General features: G+C 66.8%; 1 protein-coding gene across 1 annotated transcript; it reads right to left on the minus strand.

The window, feature by feature from the left end:
- Positions 1 to 766: 766 nt before the first annotated feature.
- CHRNA4 (cholinergic receptor nicotinic alpha 4 subunit) lies at positions 767 to 13,983 on the minus strand. The gene is made up of 6 exons (XM_021672471.2): positions 13,908 to 13,983; positions 12,558 to 12,709; positions 10,214 to 10,258; positions 9,874 to 9,983; positions 5,041 to 6,415; positions 767 to 923 (listed from the first exon to the last, which is right to left on the minus strand). Exons 1-6 carry the CDS (start codon positions 13,981 to 13,983, stop codon positions 798 to 800), a joined length of 1,884 nt encoding a protein of 627 aa, XP_021528146.2. The 3' UTR covers positions 767 to 797.
- Positions 13,984 to 15,504: the final 1,521 nt, after the last annotated feature.

The following is a 15,504-nucleotide window of genomic DNA, read 5'->3' on the forward strand; positions in this document are numbered from 1 at the left end:
AGCACACAAGTTCCCACAGGGCTGGGAGCCACGAGGTCCCCGTGGAGCCCAGGATACCTGCCTCCGAGCCCGGCCTCACGCTGGAAGGCAGAGCCCAGGTCTCAGGACTCTCTGGGGTTGGGCGTTCCTGTCTCCTCAGAATCCTGCTGTCCAAATCCCCCGCAGCAGGACCAGCTCCACAAAACTCTGCTCTCCAAGGCTCCTCGGGCACAAGACTTGGGTTCTCACTAACTTACCCAAAACACAGCAGAACACAATCCCTGCCTGGACCCACTCCTAGCAAAAGAGACTGGAGCGCCGCTGGCTCACCCTTATGGGACCAGAGAGGCCCAAGGGCCCTGGGGGAGAGACTGAGGTCACACAGGCGCAGGATGTGGTGGGCGGGAGACGCCGTCGGGCCTCCGGAAGACGGGGCTGAAGAGGGTCGCTTGGGGCAGTCAGGACCATCGCTCGGTCTGCTGAGAGACCAGGGGTAGTGACTTCCATCTGCAGGGGAGCTCAGGAGACTCTTGAACTGGACTTGGCCTGAGTCCTGCAGGGAGAAGGTGCTGACCCCGCCACCACTTCAGGCTGCTGCCTCCTGGGGCCACAGCCAAACTTGAAGCAGCTCCACACTCGGTCTCCCCAGAGGCTGCGTCTTTGTCCAAGGCCTTCTTACAGCAGACATCACAGGAAGGACAATCCGGCGAACGTACGGCCCCGCAGAGTCCCGGAAGGAGCCAGCACGGCCCCGGGCCGGCCACATGGCCACCGACCCCGTGCGCCACAGGCCCAGGCCGCACAGGCTCCCGCCTGCCCTAGATCATGCCAGCCAGCCAGGGTGGCAGGAAGAGGCCCACAGTCCCCAGCAGGCAGACAATGATGAACATCCAAAGGAAAATGCGGTCGATGACCATGGCCACGTACTTCCAGTCCTCCTTCACCTGTAAGCACAGACCCGTCACTGCGGCAGGCCCGGCCACTACGGGGCAGCTCTCAGGACCCCGGCACCACCGGCGGCAGCTCCTCCCCTCCCACCTTCCACCCGAGGCAGCCGAGGCTGCCCGTGCACCCGCACACACCTGCACCACGGGGGGGAATCGGGGTGTGTGGAGAGGCTACCCGTGCACCCGCACACACCTGCACCACAGGGGAAATCGGGGTGCGTGGAGAGGCTGCCCGTGCACCCGCACACACCTGCACCACGGGGGGAAATTGGGGTGCGTGGAGAGGCTGCCAGTGCACCCCACACACACCTGCACCACGGGGGGGAATCGGGGTGCGTGGAGAGGCTGCCCATGCACCCACACACACCTGCACCACGGGGGGAAATCGGGGTGCGTGGAGAGGCTGCCCGTGCACCCGCACACACCTGCACCACGGGGGGAAATTGGGGTGCGTGGAGAGGCTGCCAGTGCACCCCACACACACCTGCACCACGGGGGGGAATCGGGGTGCGTGGAGAGGCTGCCCATGCACCCACACACACCTGCACCACAGGGGAAATCGGGGTGCGTGGAGAGGCTGCCCGTGCACCCGCACACACCTGCACCACGGGGGGAAATTGGGGTGCGTGGAGAGGCTGCCAGTGCACCCCACACACACCTGCACCACGGGGGGGAATCGGGGTGCGTGGAGAGGCTGCCCATGCACCCACACACACCTGCACCACGGGGGGAAATCGGGGTGCGTGGAGAGGCTGCCAGTGCGCCCCACACACACCTGCACCACGGGGGGAAATCGGGGTGCGTGGAGAGACTGCCAGTGCACCACACACACACCTGCACCACGGGGGGAAATCGGGGTGTGTGGAGAGGCTGCCCGTGCACCCGCACACACCTGCACCACAGGGGAAATCGGGGTGCGTGGAGAGGCTGCCCGTGCACCCGCACACACCTGCACCACGGGGGGAAATTGGGGTGCGTGGAGAGGCTGCCAGTGCACCCCACACACACCTGCACCACAGGGGGGAATCGGGGTGCGTGGAGAGGCTGCCCATGCACCCACACACACCTGCACCACGGGGGGAAATCGGGGTGCGTGGAGAGGCTGCCAGTGCGCCCCACACACACCTGCACCACGGGGGGGAATCGGGGTGTGTGGAGAGGCTGCCTGTGCACCCCACACACACCTGCACCACAAGGGGGAATCGGGGTGCATGGAGAGGCTGCCAGTGCACCCCACACACACCTGCACCACAGGGGGGAATCGGGGTGCGTGGAGAGGCTGCCCGTGCACCCGCACACACCTGCACCATGGGGGGGTATCAGGGTGCATGGAGAGGCTGCCAGTGCACCCCACACACACCTGCACCACAGGGGGAATCGGGGTGCGTGGAGAACCAGCCAGTGCTCTGCGGGGCAGCATCACTACAGCGCGGGGTCGGGCAGAAGGACCTAGGAACCCTGGGAACTCTGGCTGGGCAGACCCCTGTGCAGAGACCGCTCCCCACTGTGCCCTGCGTGCTCCCACCTCTCGGCAGGTGGCCTGGTTGGGGGAACACGGGGGAAGGGGGCTCAGACACCCTGTGAGGAGTCTGCTCTCAGCTCACCAGCACTGAGAGGGGCACCATGGAGGCCCAGTCCCCTCCCCGTTTTGCAGATGGGAAATGGGGCCCGGTGGGGGCACAGCCTGGCTGAGCAGGTGAGACCAGGAGCCTGTGGGTTCCGGGATAATTGGGCCTGACCATGCACACGGAGGCCCAGGCGGGGCAGCTTTGCAGCTGATGGCTCCACAGCGGTGGGGAGACCCAGGGCCAGAGGGCGGAGGGGGCAGCACACGGAGCCTGCAGAGCCGCCACCATCTGTGGCCTCTCACGCCAGCCTCCTGGCCTGTCCGGTTTTCACACTGAGGCTCACAGCGTCAGGGCTGGCTGCGGTCACACATCTGAAGAGGGACAGCAAGTCCCGGCACAGGCTGCCTGGCTCCAGGCCCGCGTCTAACCCACAGTCTCGGGGTTGATGCAGGGCGGGCCCCACCCTGGGTGACCCGCAGGGGCAGAGGCCTGGGGAAGGCAGAGGCTATGTCCTGGTCAGGCCTGGCGTCGGGAAGCCACTCTCGAGGCAGCCGCTGTGGGCAGCCCAAGGCACTCACGCCGCCGGCCACTGCCCTGTCCCTGGTGCCCTGTCCCTGGTACCCTGTCCCGTGTCCCCGGCTCCGCTGTGTGGAAGGACCTGAGCCGACCCCTGGCTGATGAGCTGCCTCTGGGTCAGGCCACGAGGGTGTCGTGGGTCCCAGGCCTGTGGATGATGAGATGTGGGAGGGGAAGTGCCCATGAGCGCCCGGGCCGCTGTGGGGAGAGTGCTGCCTCCTGCTTTGGGGGTGTCTGCTCTGATTTTTCACAGCAACCTCAGATGTCCTGATCATGTAAACTGAACCGAAATGGCCGTATTTATTTACAGGAAGCCTGAAGGCAAATGGGGTCACTTATAAATAAAATCCTGCCCCAGGCTTTGGCTCTGGGGAGTTGGGACGCGGTCACCCGCTCGCTCCTTCCCATGGGCCTTCCATCGGCCTGAGGATGAAACGCAGCCGCAGACCAAAGCCTTCCCTCTGTCCCCGAGGCCAGCTCCTGTGAAGTCAGCTCTGCTTCCCCAGAAGCCCAGAACCAGGTCAGGCAGCGGCAGCAATCGGCCCGAGAAGGCAACTGGAGGGGGCCCAGGCCCCGCCAACTGCCAGGCTCAGACCCACTGCCGGCTTCAGGGCGGTTTTGATCAACAGTGTAAAAGCATCCGACCCCACGGCGGCACGGCCAGGAGCAGCTGCCTCTCGCTTCAAGAGCTGGGAGCAAAGCACCATCCCTACGCTTCTCCAGGCTGCTCTCATGACCCAGAACATTCTGGAACCTGCGGTGGCTTCGCAGCTTCTTGGGATTCAGTGGGGTGGCTGCGTGGGACGAGAGACTCCCTCACTTCTCAGGGGTGTGGGGCGTGCTCCTCGCTTTGGGGCTTGCTCGGCTATGGGGGACAGGCACCAGACACGTCCAACTAAAATATCAAGGATGGCACCCCAGGGCCCTGGCAGAGGTGGCCCCTTCGGATGGAAGTGGCCACTGAGGATGCCAGGCCTGGTACCAGGTTGACAGCCGGGAGATGCCAGTGAGGGCAGGTGGATGGGCAGGACAGACACGGAGTGGCCACTGTGACCATCACAGGCTGGGCGGCCGAAGCTGAGACCCCGGCTGCTTCCGTGCGTCACCCATCCAGCTCCACTGTCCCGTCTGCGGACCCTGGCCCCCAAGCCTCCCCCTGCGCAGCAGGTGGCAAATGTCTGCAGAAGGGAACAGGGAGGCCGTCTGCTGCTGGGGTCAGGCAAAGCTGGCCCAGCCCAGCCTCTCCTGCTCAGCCCAGCCTCTCCTTCGTGGAATGGGTCGGAGGGTCTGGAGCCACAGGCAACATGGACACGGCTGCCACTTAGCAGAAACCGCGGCTCCTGGAGCCCTTGTGTGGGCGCTGCCTGGTGCATGAGGGCAAGGGTAGCTGGGCCGGCCCAGGGCCCCGGGGGGCCTTAGCAGCAGCCGGTACTCTGCCCGCAATCCATGGCTCCCCTACCCGTTCCCAGCTTGGCCTCTTGGGGCTGATGGGCTTGGGGCTGTGTCCCATCCTGGATCCTTCTCTCCTGCCCCCAGCCCATCCCATCCCGTCTTCTCTGAGCCCCCTGTGTCCAGATCCCAGGTACAGAGGGGCCCCAGGGAGGCCCACGGCGCAGGCACACGTGTGCCCTGGGGGAAGTGCCTAGGCAGCGCCTCACTGTGTTCTGAGGATGCGGGCGTTGCTGGGCAGGAGTTCCCAGTGTGCTCCTGTGCCGTGCTGGAAGGACGGTGCCTGCAGCCCCTCACCCTGCCGTCTGCAGAGGCCTCTGTGTCCCAAAGCCAGCGGGGGCCCCGGGATCCACCCTCTGCAGCCACTCGGGGCCATCTGCCCTGCTCAGCCTGGGACCTGTGGCCACGCCGTACACCCGAACGCGGAGCGGCCTGAGGCCTAGGCCCAGCTCCTGATGATTCGCCAGGAGCAGAGGGCGTCAGGGCCAGAGGCGCCCGGCACAGCCGCGGGCGGGACTTACCGAGAAGTCTCTGTCTTCGGCCCTCAGGTGGTCCGCGATGTACTGGACGCCCTCTACTGCCCGGGTCAGGGCTGGCGACAGGGGCAGATGCCGGGGCGGCGCTTTGGTGCTGCGGGCCTTGAGCATGGCGCTCGGGGACGTGGAAGGCGGCTCCTTCCTGCATGTGCATTTGCACGGAGAGGCCCGGTCTGGAGGCGGGAGCTCCGCCGAGTGCGCCTTGTGAGAGGCCAGGGCGCCAACAGCCTGGCCGTCCGCCTCGGGGGCGGCGTCGCCTCGGGGAGCACAGTACTGGATGCTCCGAGACCGGCACCGCAGGACACCGTCCGCCGCCTCGCCGGGGCCGGACATGTGCTGGACGCTGAGGGACCTGGCTTTGGCCAGCCCCGGGGCCTGGCTGTTGTGGGATGGGCGGCAGGGTCCGGGTGAGGGGTGGGGGCTGGCCTTCTCGGCCTCCGGGGGCAGCAGAGCGGGGAGGGCGTCGGAGGGCGACTTGCAGGCGTGCCCGGGATCAGCCGGCGCGTCCAGGGGCACGCAGAAGGACGGCGAGGGCGGGTGCCGGCCGCGGGTGCCGCTCGCGACGGGGGGCTCCCCCTCGGGCTCGGGCCAGAACCGCGGGGCGCTGGCCGTCTTGTGCATGGATTCGATGAGCCGCCGGCAATTGTCCTTGACCACGGACGGCCGCTTCATGAGCAGCAGGCGCGGCACGACATCCAGGAAGACCCTGCGCACCCAGGCGGGCATGGTGTGCGTGCGCGGCGAGCGGTGGTGCACGTTGAGCACGAACACGGTGATGACGATGGACAGGGTGACGAAGATCATGGTGAACAGCAGGTACTCGCCGATGAGCGGGATGACCAGCGAGGTGGACGGGATGATCTCGGTGATGAGCAGCAGGAACACGGTGAGCGACAGCAGCACGGAGATGCACAGCGTGACCTTCTCGCCGCACTCGGAGGGCAGGTAGAAGACCAGCACGGTGAGGCAGGAGATGAGCAGGCACGGGATGATGAGGTTGACGGTGTAGAAGAGCGGCAGCCGCCGGATGACAAAGGCATAGGTGATGTCGGGGTACACCTCCGCACAGCACTCGTACTTCCTGGTGTTGTAGGTACCCACGGCGTCCACGATCACCCACTCGCCGCTCTCCCAGAAGTCCAGCTGGTCCACGCGGCTGTGCATGCTCACCAGGTCGATCTTGGCCTTGTCGTAGGTCCAGGAGCCAAACTTCATGGTGCAGTTCTGCTGGTCGAAGGGGAAGAAGGTGACGTCGATGCTGCAGGAGCTCTTGTAGATGGCCGGCGGCGTCCACTGCACCCGCCCGTCGTGGAACAGGTGGGCCTTGGTCAGGTGCGTCACGGCAAAGTCCCCGTCGGCGCTGGGCAGGGGGAGAGCGAGGAGTGAGACCACGCCCGTGCCACGCCCACACCACGCCCACGCCCACGCCACGCCGCCTCCGTGCTGGGACCCTGCGCCTGCACACAGAGGCCTTCCCGCGTCACGGGAGCAGAGAAAGGCTGGCGGCCTTGCCCGGGTACACTGCCCGTCTCTTCACTTACTCACGCGCCTTGGCTTGGCATCCCTGAGCTGGGGGCAGCACGTGGTTTGAAGAACAGGAAGGGACCTACGAGCACCTGACACATGGCAGAGCATCACTGCTGCTGGTGACTCTTCTCCGCCAGCGGAGCGGGGACAGGGCTAGTCTGCCAGCACCTCCCCCTGGGACACATGGCGTCCCCACACCCCTGCGCCTCCAAGCAGCACCACGGGCCACCATGGGAATTCCTCACCCAGCTTCTGCCGTTAACCCAAGGACTTGGAGGCCACCTCCCATGTGTGAGCGTGAGGACACCAGGGCCGCCCGGGGCCGAGGGGCTGCATATGCACCACCCAGCTACAGGGCCACGTCTCAGCCACTGGCTCCAGACTCTCTTTTGTCTTGGGGGACGTGGGTGTCCTGGCCACAGGCCCGGGTGGACGACGGAGCCACAGAACCAGGGGCTGGTGCACCTGGCACTCCTCTCCCGGTAGGCAGACCTCCCAGCCCCAGCCCCGGTTTCACAGACAGCGCTGGCTGGGGGGGCGCGCTGCAGGAGTGCATTCGGGGCTGAGGTAGCCAGCCTTCAGAGGCAGCAGCCGACACCCCCGCCCCACAGAAGGCCCCGCCAATGAGGCCCCGTTAAATTCTCCATCCCCAGCGTTGGTGGGCATGGTGCAGGCTCAGTCCTACGGAGGGCAGCAGGGCAAGGTGTGTCCCGGGCAGCGGCCACCCAGCCAGGCACCTTCTGCTCCACCTCTGCTGAGCGCCTGGACCCCTGCCCATCCTTCCTCTGCCCCATTTTCTGAGAGCTTGCAAAGGCCAGGGCCTCCTCAGGTGCTCGGGCTGATCTGGCCACTGCTCCCCGAGCTTCCTCTGCCCGCACACGAGTCCTGGAGCTGGGCCTGCACCTTGACCCTTTCCCAACCACCAGGGACCCTCCCTTGGTGGAGCCGCCGCTGCTGGAGCTCTGCCCTCCAGGTCACAGAGGAGACCTGGCCCCCCACGGTCTCGGTGCCGAGCCTCCGCCCCCTGATCTGGTCACTGCTCGGCCACACTGAGGAGGGAAGGAGACCACAGGAGCCGCCGCCTGCATCTCAGTGCCGCACGGCCTGGTCTGAGCCCGGAGTCCCTCCGGCTGCGGCGGCGCCTTGCCACCTGTTCCAGTCTGGGTGGAGTCAGGCTCACGTTTCCTTCTTCTCCCCAGGCATCTCTCCAACAACCAACACCCCCCACCTTCTGAGGCACAAATTCTCATGTGGCAAGTGGGGACTACTCCATTGGGCACACACCCTGCAGGGGACGTCAGGGCCGAGCTCAGGAACGGGGCAGGCCACCCAGTCCTCTGCTCGCACCACTCTGGGCAGGCCCCCTCCCCCAGGGTCCTCGGCCGGTCCTGGACTCGCCGCTGGGCCCAGGCAGGGTCTGAGGAGCCGCCCAGTCTGGCGGGTCCAGGTTCCCGCTCCAGGGCGCACAGGGTGGTGTGAGACCTGCTGTCCTCCCACCACCACCCCAGTCCAGCTCAGGGAGTTCTGGGCTCCTGCCCCGAAGGACCAATCTTAGAGAAGCCCCAAGTGGACAGCAGGGCCCCAGCTGGGGTGGCCAAAGCCCAGAGAAGGGCCAAGGCCTCCTGCCCTGCAGCCTGGCCGGCCACCAGCCGCCGCCGCCTGCTGCTCCAGAAACAACCCCAGGTCCTGTCCAGAGAGAGCCTCAGTGACAAACCCCCACAGCCCCGAAGCGAAGCTGGGGTCACCCCGCTACCTCCTGCAGCCCATGGTGGGGAGGAGGCACAGGAGGACGTGGGTGGCAGCAGCCTCCGCTCTCCTGAGCCCCGGAAAGTGTGGTCCTTGGGGGCTGTGGTCCTGAGGGGCTGTGGTCTGGGGGTGCTGTGGTCCTGGCGGGGAATGCGGTCCTGAAGGAACTGGTCCTCAGGGAGCTGTGAACCTGGTGGGGGCTGCAGTCTTTGGGGAGCTGTGGTCCTGGGGGTTTGAGGTCACAGTGGGGGCCGTGGTCCTGAGAGGCTGCATTCCTGGGGGCTGCATTCCTGGGGACTGCATTCCTGGGGGCTGCATTCCTGGGGTGCCGCATACAGGCCCCCAGAGCTGCTTCTCTGCCTGGCCCAACCCTATCCGGGGCATTTCCACTTCTCCCTGAAATACGTTCTTGTGAGTCAGAGGTGGATTCGGTGCTAGGGCCTGGTGGTGCGGGAGCTGGGTGGCTTGCAGGGGCAGGGAGCCTGTCCTAAGGGAAGGCCGCCGCCCACTCACCACTGACCACCCCCGAACTGCGCCCGGGAAAAGCGCCGGAGCTCCTTTCATGTGTGGAGGCCATTCCCACAGCCATTACTGGGATCAATTGAGTTGGAAAAGGAGCCCAGTGGTTCTTAATCACACAGCAGCATTTATAGGTCAGGTGGGCGCCCTGGGGCCTGGAAGGGGCTGTGGGCAGATGGCTGCGATGGGAGAGGAGGAAGAGCTTCCATTTGCTTTGTTTGTGGGAGCTGTGGCCCCGCCACACCCAGACCCTGAGCCTGTGACCAGAGACCGTCCCCGGAGGACTCAGCTCAGAGAGCGCCGGCTGCCAGGCACGGGGCCCTTAGCACGGGTCCTCGGGAAGGACAAGCCGGAGGACAGCAGCCTCTGGAGGCCAGCGTCTGCCACAGCCAATCCCTGGCAATGCTGCCCTAGCTTCCAGGCACAGAAAATCCATTTCCGTGACCAGACTTAAGCTTGGGCTCCCAGGAGCCAGACACAGGCTTGGCCCAGCCAGAGGCTTTGTTTGCTGGGGACCTGGCGTGCCATCTGTCCTGGGCAGGGCTTGAGCGTGCAGGGGAAGCAGAGGTCCTGCTGGCGTGGGAGCCGTCGGGGCTTCCTTGCCCCTCTCCAGGGCACCCTGCGACCCACACTGCTCTCCCAGAAAGCCAGGGATGGGGTCTGATCGTGAAAAGCACTCCAGCCCAAAGCGTTCTCCTGCAGCCATCAAGGGTCCAGGCAAAGACGGCCAGGGTCAGGAGGCAGCCCCAGGCCAGGGACGTCGCTCACGGGTGCCACGGCCACACTCAGGCCCTCAGGCTCTGAAGCTCCAGTGCTGAGACCTGGGGATGCCCTCAGCCTCTTTGCCAGCCTGGGGGACCCTCCCCTCCTCAACCCTTCAACTTCTCCATTGTTCCTCCTTCTTCCTTTCTGGGCCCACCCGGGCTGGCATGGATGGGGCTGGCATAGGCCGCAAGGGGCTAGAATGGGCCTTGGTGGAGCAGGCCCTGGCCACCTCTGCCCACCAAGACCCCAAAGGGGACTCACTTGTTGTAGAGGACGATGTCCGGCCGCCAGATGAGCTCAGAGGGGATGCGGATGGAGGTGACGTTCTCGTAGTCAGCTGGGTCCCAGCGCAGCTTGTAGTCATGCCACTCCTGGACCAGACGGGGAGGCGGGGAGGCCGCAGGGTGAGGGGTGTGGGGGAGGGTGGGGGCAGGGGAGGGCCAGGGTGGGGCAGCAGGATGACCGGCAGGGCTGGAGCAGACAGCAGGGGGAGGGGTGTAGGGGAGGCAGAGGGGTGTGGGAGAGGGGGAGGGTCATGGGGGAGGGGGAGGGGGCAGGGGTGTGGGGCAGGGCCAGGATGGGGCAGCGCCCTCCCACTCACCTGCTTCACCCACACGTTTGTGGTCATCATCTGGTTCTTCTCGTCCTAGAGTAGAGAGGAAGGAAGCCATTGACCCCTCAGCGCTGGGGCACCCTAGGGCATCTTTCTCTAGCCCTGGGTTTCCTCATTCACAGGCACCAGCACAAGGACAGGGTCAGGGTGAGGACGAGGATGGTGGACGGGCGACCTCTGGAGGGGTGAGCGCCCTGGGCGAGGATGCACCGAGCCCAGGATGAGACCCTGAGGAGACCTAGGGCTGTGGGGACAAGGCTGTGAACATCTCCAGCAGAAAACTGGGGAGGAGGTTGGCGGCCTCACAGGCTCCCGTAGGTGTGGCGGGCACAGGGAGCCTCCTTCTGCCCACCTGCCTAGCTCCCTCCCAGCCCTCAGGGCAGCCCCTCTGCAGCAAGGCCCCCCACATGGGCACGCACAGCCAGCAAAGCTGCCCCGGCACATCAGTGGGTCCCACTGCTGTCCAGGGTGGCCCCTCCAGGACTGTGCCTCATGACCTGAGCAGGTGGGACTCCAGCTGGGTTACTCAAGGTCACTGTGCAGCTGGGCCACTCGCCCCAGCCCCTTCCAGCCCACCCTACTCGCCTCCTTCCACATCCCCACAGGACCACGTCCCCTCAGTACCGTGTCCCCATAGGGCACAGGGCCACGTCCTCATGGGAACACATCCCCCAGGACCACATCCCCACAGGACCACATCCCCACAGACCAGGTTCCCTCAGGACCACGTCCCCACAGGACCACGTCTTCACAGGGCCACATCCCACAGGGCCACAATCCCCTCAGGACCAGGTTCCCACAGACCACATCCCCACAGGACCACGTCCCCACAGGACCACATCCCTCAGGGCCATGCCCCCTCAGGACCGTGTTTGCATGGACCACGTCTCCTCAGTACCACATCTCCCCTCAGGACCTCATCTCAGGACCACATTCCCTCAGGACCGCATGCTGTGTGTATCGGGAAGCTCCAGGGTCCTCAGAACCCACTTCCTGGGGCCAGCCCTGGCTGCCTGCCCAGTGCCCAGTGCCCTGCCCCCTTGCAGCCATCACTCTTGGTGACCTTGAAGCTGGAGGACAGGTCAGCACCATATGCTTCACCACTACTCAGCCTCGGCCTAGGCTGATGGGAAGCGACGTGGCTTCCAGACCCTCCCCTGCAGCCAGTCCCAGGGCCTGAGCTCACACATGCAGCTCACGAGCCCTCCCCTCCGGGACGGACCCCAGCGATGGCATTCACAACAAGGATAGGAGCCTGCAAAGGGGCACAGGTGAGCCCCAGGCCCTGGTGGGATGGGCAGTGGGCCAGACAGGAGGCAGCCCCTTCTGCACACACGTGGCCCTCGACCCTGGGCCAGCACCCAGGAGCTGTGTGTGTTGGTGTATGTCCTTAGACAGCTGCAGGGTGGCGAGGGAGGCAGGAAGTTGTGGGAGACTTGGTGCTGGGTATGCTCTGGACCTCAGTGTCTCCTGGGCAAACTGGGGGCTCTGCGGTGGTTAGGGAGCCATGGACTGAGCCCTGAGCTCAGGTAGGCAGTCAGGTGGGGGGTGGCAGACCCAGAGCCTTGGGCAGCTGCCAGTGGCCGCCTCTGCCAGCCACCACTTTGCAGCCGTGTTTGCAAACCTCAGCAGGCTTGCCAAGCCTGTACAGCCCGCATTGTCTTCTGGCTGGGCCTCCGCCAGGGACACTCCACAGGAGCCACTCAGGGGCAGTTCCAGGACACTGAGGGCGGGGGTCTGGGTGGCCCACCCTGGACGGGGCTGGCTGACTGGAGTCACCACTCGAGGCCCTGCGCAGGCGGGCGCCACCACTGAGCAGCCTGTCCGCAGGAATGTGGCCCTGGTGTGGCCCAGTCAGCCTGGGATAGTGAAGCAGCTCTCACCCCGTTTCACAGGGCCACAGGCCACGGGTTACCCAACACGCACAGCAGCAGCCTGGGCGCCATGCCTCCCAAAGAGGAAATTCTCCCGAAACCCCGCGGCTCCTCCCTCGGCAGCAGACCCAAGCTTGGAGTCCTGGCAAGTGAGGCCTTTGCTGTTCTTTGCTTCGGAAGGTGCCTAGGCCCTGTACTGAGAACCTGGCCACGTGGAGTGCTTCTGCCGAGGGGGAGGAAAGGGCAGGGCCTGGCTGGGATGCTCAGAACCAACCCTCAGCTGGGGCTCTGGTGGGGTGGGGCGGAGCTGGTGGCTGCCATTCTGGTGCACCAGGCCAGGCCGGACACTCACAACCATGGGACGTGTTGATGGCCGTGTCCCCTCTGCCCACCCAGACCCCGGTGCTCTCTGCAGGGTGACCTCAGTCCCAGCGCACGACGGCTGAGCCCCCACCTACCACGTCGATGAGCTGAGCGATGGACAGGCCGAAGCGGACGAGGACCACGTCCGAGATGTTGGCCACGGGCCGGGACCACTTGTTGTAACCAGAGAAGAGTTTCTTCAGGAGCCGCTCCTCCGCGTGGGCACGGGTCTCCACATGGCCGCCGGCTGCAGGGAGAGGCAGGCCAGGGGCTCAGGTGCAGGCCGGAAGGAGCCGGGAGCTGTCCAGGAGCTGTCCAGGCGCGTGTGCCAGGCGTGACATGCGCTGCCCTCCCTCGGCCTCTCTCCCACCCCAGGTGTCACTGAGATTCTCTCGGAGAAGCCTCCCAGACCCCTCAGCCCACGGAGGCCTTCCCAGCACCTTGCCCGCACCACCAAACCAGACGGTGGATGGGCCAAGCATTGTGTGGGTCCCCTGCCACACTGACTTCCAGGGAGGGGCTGCGCCTCCAGCAGCCTGCGAGTCAGTGGGGTTGGGGGGGACGGTGGGGCACAGAGCATGGGGGCCAGCCAGGCAGGGAGAGGGAGGAAGGGGAAGGAGGATGCGGCCCCCAAAAGCCCGGCTTCCTGCGGCACCTCCTGTGGTTCCTCCAACCCCGGACGCCCAGGAGTGTTGTTCAGACGCAGCCCCCGCCACCCCGCGCGCCCCAGCCTGCCTGTGCTCTTGGTCGGACCCAGAACGCCCTTGATGGGCGGCTCTGGAGGAGCACAGCCCCATGGTCCATCTCTGTTCCAGGTCGCCGGCCGCAGGTCTGAGGCACTCCCCACCTGTCCTGGGCGCTGCCCCACGGGGCGGCTGGGGCGGAGGGGGAGACCTCCACCGCCCTGCTGGGTCCCGCTCGCGCGTGAAGACAGGACCGGGGGAGGGGTCAGTTCTACGTCCCCCGGGACCCCTGACTCCCAGCCCAGAGTCCCCACCCCTGACCTATTCTTCCTGCAGAAAAGGTGGATGGGGGCCGCCAAGGACAGAGGCCGCCCCTCTGATCTCCTAAACCGGAGGAGGCGCGCACCGGCGTCTTTGGGGAAATGTAGCCGTGGATGGGGGAAGGGCGAAGGGGGCTCCACCTCGGCTCAAGTTGGAGCTTGTGGGTCCAACCCCGAAACTGCGGTGGAAGCCCCCGCCCCGCCCCCACGGAAACCCCCTTTCCCGGCCCTCCGCGTTCGCGGGCGGTTAACACCTTCCTAGCCCGGCCCAGCCCGCGGGGAAGGGCAGCCGTGCGCTGGGGATGGGGGAGCCTCGCGGCCGCCCCGCTGCGCGCACCCGCGGCTGGGGACCGCAGTCAGGAGCCTCCTTCCCTCGGCTCCGAGGGTCCCGAGACACCCGAACGCGGACGAAAGGGGGCCCAAGCGGCGCCCCGAAACTTACCGCGCAGGAGGCCGGCCCCCAGGAGCAGCAGCAGCGGCGGCAGCAGCCGCGGCGCCCCGGGTCCCCCGAGCTCCATGGCGCTCGCACCTCGCGGCTCTAGATGCGGGCGGCTCCCGGCTCCCCCGTGCCCCGGCTCCAAGGCCCGCGGGCGCCCAACTTCATGCCCCCGGCTCCTCGCGGGCCGCTTCGGCCGCCGGGCCCGGTTCGCTCCCTTCTCCCTCGGGGCGCGGTGCGGCGGCGGGGCCGGGAGCGCAGGGCTGTGGGCTCCGTGGCGCGGCCCCGCCCGGCCCTGCCCGCCTCAGCCGGCTGGGAGGGGGAGCAGGGGATGGGGAGGAGGAGGGGGAGGAGGGAGGAGGGAGGAGGGAGGAGGGAGGAGGGAGCCGGGAGCCGGGGACGTGGAGATTGAGCGGGGACGGACCGCGCTCCCGGGGGACAGGGAGGCTGCGCTCGCCCCGGGCGGGGGTAAAGTTTCCTCCTCCTCCCGGGGTTCCGGACGTGCCTGAGCCGGGGATGGGAACCCCGTGGTCGCTGCGTGCGCCTGGGGGGTCCCGGAGCCGGCCTGGCCTCGCTCCCCACATCTCCAGCCTCGGCCCCGCTGCCTGACTCGAGGCGGGGCGCGCATCGGGGGGATCCGGGCGCCAGGAGGGGCTCCCCTCACGCATCTGGGCAACTCCATCGCCCCGGCCGCTGTCTGCAGTCTGAAAATCGCGTCTGGTCTTGTTCCCCGGCGACCCGCTCAGGAAGGCGCCCACTTTATCCGCCCGCAGCCCCCGCCTGCCCCGGTTCCTCCGCCGGGACCCAAGGAGTCCAGAGGAAGCCCAGGCCCGGCGCCCGCCTTCTGGGGAGGAAGACCCCGCCCCCTGCGAGGCCACCTCTCACTGCCTTGAGGTCCCGCCTGAGGTCAGAGTCTGTCGCCCCTCCCCTCCCGTTCGCGGCTTGCGAGTCCGTGGATTGTGTGGGCCATGAGGTCACGCCCCCATCCTCCGCTCTGGGGACAGTGGGTGACGGGCAGTAACCGGGTCTCCCGCCGGGTGCTTGGAGAGCCAACCCCAGGCGCCCCTGGACTGGCCTTGAACAATACGGGGCGCCCCAGAGGCAGCACACGGCCCCCAGGGAGGGGCCCCGCCCTCAGGTGGGTGCGGAGGTGGCCGCCCACAGAGCAGCAGGTGCTTTGGAGGAGGGGCGCCCTGCGCAGCTGAACCTTGGGTGCAGGAGGAGAGGGCGCAGCTCTGCAGAACCATCCCACGCGGCCATCCCCGCAGCTGCGCCCCTGGCCCAGCCTCAGGCTCTGCAGCTGGGACTCAGCCCCCGAGAAACAGAGACTTCTGTCGGTAATGGAAGGCAGAGCAGAAGGGGCTGGAGGGGCCCGTGACCCTTCCTCCGAGGCTGCAGGGCTGCTGGTTGGGGGACAGGGCTGTCTGTGAGGAGTTCCCCTGGAGCAACCCCCACCCCAGCGCAGGCCTGGGGCCGCCACAGCTCCTGCCCCCATCGCCCCTCCCATCTCCCCTGCCCCTACCCCCCGCCTTCTTCCCCCTCCATCTCCCAGCCTCTCCCAGAAGCCACTGCTCCTGCCCACCTCTCCCACGCTCCTGCACCT

The sequence above is a fragment of the Aotus nancymaae genome, unplaced genomic scaffold, assembly GCF_030222135.1.
Source record: "Aotus nancymaae isolate 86718 unplaced genomic scaffold, 86718_ANA_hifiasm-v0.15.2.pri h1tg000029l, whole genome shotgun sequence".
Lineage (NCBI taxonomy): Eukaryota > Metazoa > Chordata > Mammalia > Primates > Aotidae > Aotus > Aotus nancymaae.

Bases quoted from the DNA above. Each gene is read 5' to 3' on its own strand.
- CHRNA4 (XM_021672471.2), bottom strand. From the start codon at position 13,983: ATGGAGCTCGGGGGACCCGGGGCGCCGCGGCTGCTGCCGCCGCTGCTG. The intron at 12,710-13,907 runs GTAAGTTTCGGG...CTCTCCCTGCAG, and splicing joins GGGGGCCGGCCTCCTGCGCG to CCGGCGGCCATGTGGAGACC. The intron at 6,416-9,873 runs GTGAGTCCCCTT...CCCCCTGCCCAG, and splicing joins GACATCGTCCTCTACAACAA to CGCCGACGGGGACTTTGCCG.